This window comes from Nanorana parkeri, unplaced genomic scaffold (assembly GCF_000935625.1).
Source record: "Nanorana parkeri isolate BGI_ZX_2015 unplaced genomic scaffold, ASM93562v1 scaffold1143, whole genome shotgun sequence".
In the NCBI taxonomy this organism is placed as follows: Eukaryota; Metazoa; Chordata; class Amphibia; order Anura; family Dicroglossidae; genus Nanorana; species Nanorana parkeri.
Window position 1 is genome coordinate 170,363 of NW_017307411.1, and position 5,163 is coordinate 175,525.

The 5,163-nt window shown below is 42.1% G+C and overlaps 1 protein-coding gene across 1 annotated transcript in view; it reads right to left on the reverse strand.

Moving 5' to 3' along the window:
• Nucleotides 1-4,955, reverse strand: part of LOC108796645 (protein Shroom2-like) — a gene marked incomplete at its 3' end in the record, with an annotated part of 173,721 nt that extends 168,766 nt beyond the window's left edge. Inside the window, exon 1 of the mRNA XM_018568141.1 lies at nucleotides 4,686-4,955. Within this exon, the coding sequence (XP_018423643.1) occupies nucleotides 4,686-4,901 (216 nt within the window). The remainder of the gene's footprint in view (nucleotides 1-4,685) is intronic.
• Nucleotides 4,956-5,163: the final 208 nt, after the last annotated feature.

Below are 5,163 nucleotides of genomic sequence, written 5' to 3' on the forward strand. Positions count from 1 at the left end.
CAGAGAACATTGTTTAAGTGTAGAGGATGAGATGCATCAGAAAGTGACAATTATGTCTGGGAACTGGCTTCAATGTGAAGACTGGAGATCACAAAGGAGAAAACGTAATTAAATAATTCAGCAGATAACAAGCTTTTAAAGACCCTGAACAGGAGCGTCATGTACATAATGGCATACTGCAAAAAGAAGTACTGTCGTGTTTGTAATGTCAAGTTATATACAAAGAAACCAACGGACTATGAATACAATGACAGAACAAAATTTAAATAAACAAAAACACACACACACACACACACACACTAAATCCCCCATTATCCAGCATTCAAGCAACCAGGGGGGAAAAAAAAAAAGTTGCTTAATAGACATGTGCACACTAAAAATGTTTTACGAAATTCTCCATTTACAACTTGCTGCGGCTGACAGCTAGATTCTTCACCTGGGTGTAAATGTAAACAACGGGCAGTGGGCACGTGCTATAGCCAGCCTGCTTTTGGCTTTGGGAATTTAAAATAGCCAATGGCCAAATCTAGCCAGCAGATGAATGGGGCAGAGCGGTGGGAGTTGTTGCTTGAGAGTCAATAGTAACTCTCAAGCAACCAGAAACTACAGCTATCCGGCATCTACCAATCCCCATTGGTACCGGATAACAGGGAGTTTATTGCGTATGTATGTATGTATGTAATAATAATATATATATATTAGGGCTGCAACAACTAATCGACATAATCGATTATAATCGATTATTGAAAAAGTAACGATCACCTCCATGGCCACAGGTGTATAAAATGAAGCACCTAGGCATGCAGACTGCTTCTACAAACATTTGTGAAAGAATGGGTTGCTGTCAGGAGCTCAGTGGATTCAAGCGTGGTATCGTGATAGGTTGCCCCTTGGGATGCACCGGTACCGTTTTTTTCTGGTAGACTTATTCTCTGGAGTGACGAATCACGCTTCTCTGTCTGGCAATCCGATGAATGTGTCTGGGTTTGGTGGTTGCCAGGAGAACGGTACTTGCCTGACTGCATTGTGCCAAGTGTAAAGTTTGGTGGGGTGGGGGATTATGGTGTGGGGTTTTTTGTTCAGGAGTTGGGCTTGGATAAAGACATGGGGATGAGCAAGTTTGGGGTGGAGGAACTTGACTGGGATGAGTCCTGACCTCAACCCGATAGAACATCTTTGGGATGAATTAGAGCGGAGACTGCGAGCCAGGCCTTCTCGTCCAGCATCAGTACCCAACCTCACAAATGCGCTTCTGGCAGAATGGTCAAACATTCCCAGACACACTCCTAAACCTTGTGGACAGCCTTCCCAGAAGAGTGGAAGCTGTTATAGCTGCAAAGGGTGGGCCAACTCAAAATTGAACCCTGCGGACTAAGACTGGGATCCCATTAAAGCTCATGTGCGTGTAAAGGCAGGCGTCCCAATACTTTTGCAAATATAGTGTATATATAAATAAAAGTAGGGATGTTCCGATACTTGTACTCGTGAAAATGCCCCTATTCTAAAGGCTACCGGCCCTTTACATTTTTTTTTAAACAAGTTTGGTTGCTGGAGGTCCCACGATGCTGGGGACCTCAGGCAGCTGTCTTTGACAGTTCCGGTCTAGCCACACATTCCTCCTACTTCCCAGCGCCGACACAGCACAGGACAGCCCCACACCTGCCTGTACAGCCCCGGAGCCTGGCACGAGCCCGGATCCCACCCGTTCAGCCCAACACCCACCTGCAGAGCCCTGGGGAGACCCTGCACGCAACCCTGTATAATTGCTGTTTAATCATGGGTTTATGGGATCTGTAGTCCGCTATCGCTGGTTGCCATTCTTCATTGCTAAAGAGTCATGAATTGAGTTACAGTTCTTCGTCATTATAAAGAAACTGCCCTAAGAAAAAGTATTGGCAATTGGTATCGGCAAGTACCTGAGGGAAAGTACATAGTTATATAGTTTGTCAGGTTGAAAAAAAAGACACGTCCATCACGTACTCCATACTAGAGCTGCAGCTAACGATTATTTTCAAAATCGATTAGTTAGCCGATTATTAAGTTCGATTAATCAGTTAAATCGGATAAAAAATAAAATAAAATACATTTTTAAAAATGTCTCCAGTGATGGGACTACTAGTTTGTATTGAGATTGTAGTCCATCACAGGAGAAAGCTTGGAGCAGTGGAAGTAAAAAAGAAAAAAAAAAGTGTGGTGTGCAATATAGTGAAATGAAAAGTGTAAAATTATACAGCAATGAATGCAGAATGGCAACGGCTATAGAGGACTACAAAACCGAGCAATAAATTATACAGCACAATGCAGAATACCACCAGCTATAGCGGACTACAAAACCCAGCAATAGTACATTATACAGTGGTGCAATGCCGAATACCACTAGCTATAGAGGACTACAAAACCCAGCAATAGTACATTATACAGTGCAATGCAGAATACCACCAGCTATAGAGGAATACAACAAATCCCAGCAATAATACATTATAGCTGGCGGTATTCTGCATTGCGCTATATAATGTACTATTGCTGGCTTTTTGTAGCCCTCTATAGCTAGTGGTATTCGGCATTGCACCACTGTATAATGTACTATTGCTGGGTTTTGTAGTCCTCTATAGCTAGTGGTATTCGGCATTGGACCACTGAATTATGTATTATTGCTGGGATTTGTTGTACTCTATAGCTGGTGGTATTCCGCATTGCGCTGTATAATGTATTATTGCTGGGATTTGTAGTCCCCTATACAGCGCAATGCAGAATAACATCAGCTATATAGGAATACAACAAATCCCAGCAATACATTATACATACAGTGTATATTGTATTCCAGGGATTTATAGTCCTTGTATTATAGCTGATGGTATAATATACAGCATAATGTACCATCAGCTATAGAGGAATACAAATCCCAGCAATACATTATAGGAGCACCATGTGGGGGAAAGTGCAGGCTTACCTGAGCAGTCTTCCAGCAACTTGCTTCTGAGATCAGGCCTGTCTATCGGCAGCTGTCATCCCCCCACACCTGCTCCTCCTCCTTCTCCCCGCGTCCCTGTGCCGATCGTGGATGTGGGCGGGCGGTGAGCGTGAGGCGTGGAGGAGGTGCGGCGAACAGCTTGTGTGGAGCCGTGAACAGGGCCAACTAATCAGAGGCCGATTAATCGATGATTGAAAAAGTTGACAACTTTTTCAATCATCGATTATGTCGATTAGTTGTTGCAGCCCTACTCCATACAAGTATTTGTGCTTGGTCTTGAAAAAAATGTTAAAAGTAAATCTACAGCTAAAACTTTTAAATTTTGGATGAATGTGGAAAGGTCAGAACCTCTGTCAAGTTTTTATTACACTCTTTATCCTAGAACCCTCTTAGGCTGCATTCTTAAGGGGCATTCTGGCATTGCCGGGTACCCTCATTCAGATGAGGCTGCCGTCACCCCATCATTAACTTTAATGTGTACAGCGGCTGCATCTGTAAGCAACAGTCCTCATGTAATAGTACAGGTGCCCCTGTTTAGATGCAGCTGCCGTCACCCCATAATTAACTTGAATGTGTACAGCGACCACATCTGTAAGCGGCAGTCCTTATATAATATTATTTTTTGTGTATATGCATTTGAATGTGTTAAACAAATGCATCAAAATGCATTGGTTGGGAATGGGCATTACTGAAACCTAATAAGTTATTGTCCAGGATTATCCATGAGACTGCAGTTTCTTATCTACACCATCACACAGTATATATAAACATTGTAAGAGGACACCGCACATACTCTGACTGACAATCTGCTGAACACCAGGGCTGATTGAAGAAAAATAAAGAGAAAGGCTTGTTCTTCTTAGCAACCAAATAGGTTTCATTTTTATATTACTACAAAGTAAAAGCAACCCAACTGGTCATGTCAACCAGTTCCAAAGCATTGGTAAGAGGGCCTCCTCAAACCCCTTTGGATGAGATCACATGACCAATGCCTAAGCAATGGTTCTATGACTGCTTTCCGGAGAAAGCATATTCCAGTTATCATACTGGGACATTTTGGAGAAGTTCCATGAATGATTCTTAAAGGAACGCCGATTTAACGTTTGTGCACGTCTGCTTTAAAGTAAAACAAAAAATGTTAAAAGCTGGAGTGGTCAATAGCTCCACATTACAGCCGCATCCAAGTGCTATCATACAAATGGTAAATACGGTTTTCTCAGGTCACAAACGCCCAAAAACAATGCTACCTAAATTCTCTGACCTGGAGCTCCAACTTCACAAGCGATTCATGTGGAATTCCCAAACCTTCTTTTAGCAAGGACTTGTTCACAATATAACGTATATTTTAGGGTGCTCATGATGTTTATGTGTTGGCATGCACTGTTTTGTTGCATTTTGCTGACCTTTAATGCATTTATATGTGTTACAGTTGAATTTCATTTACTATGTGCTTCAGAGCACTACAAAAATGCAACATCTCCTATTTTCTTACCATGCAAACAAACACATCGCATTGACCTGAACTAAAACATTGGGACATTTGGCAAATTGCCTTGTTCTTGTGTTGGCATGTGAAAGCAGTATTGTTCCACACCAAAACAAAGTTTAAAAAACACTGGAATGTACAATAATAATTTGATGCTTATTCAGGTAACACAATATTTTTGTAGCTAGAAATATAACTTTATGTGAATGTGATCAGGTCTTTTCTTACCTTTGTGATGATTAGAAGTTCCCCATGTTCTCTTCCACCTTTCAGAGTAAATCCCCAGGGAGCACCACCAGTCAGAAACACATCCACAAACTTGTACCCCTCCACTATTTTCCTCTCCATCATCAGATTGTGTCCTTGGTCCACCAACCCTGGAGGAGTCCTCATGTCATCAGGCACAAACCTCTCTCTCCCTCCCCTGGTCTCCAGGTTCTCCATGCTCTGCCAGTGATGCCCTGAAACTTCTAGTGCTCCAGTTGTACTAAAAGGTCCCCTAACTAAACCACATCACAGTGATTTCAGGTACTGAGCTCCCTTGCTGCTACTGATCTGGATAAAACTAATTCACCAAATCAGCAGCTCTGTAACCCAAAAGTACTAAAATATGCAAAATTGAAAAAACATCAATTTACTGCATGTGAAGATATCAGATCCAGAGCTTGTCTCATGAAGACATTAATTCCAGGGGCTGTCTTGTGAA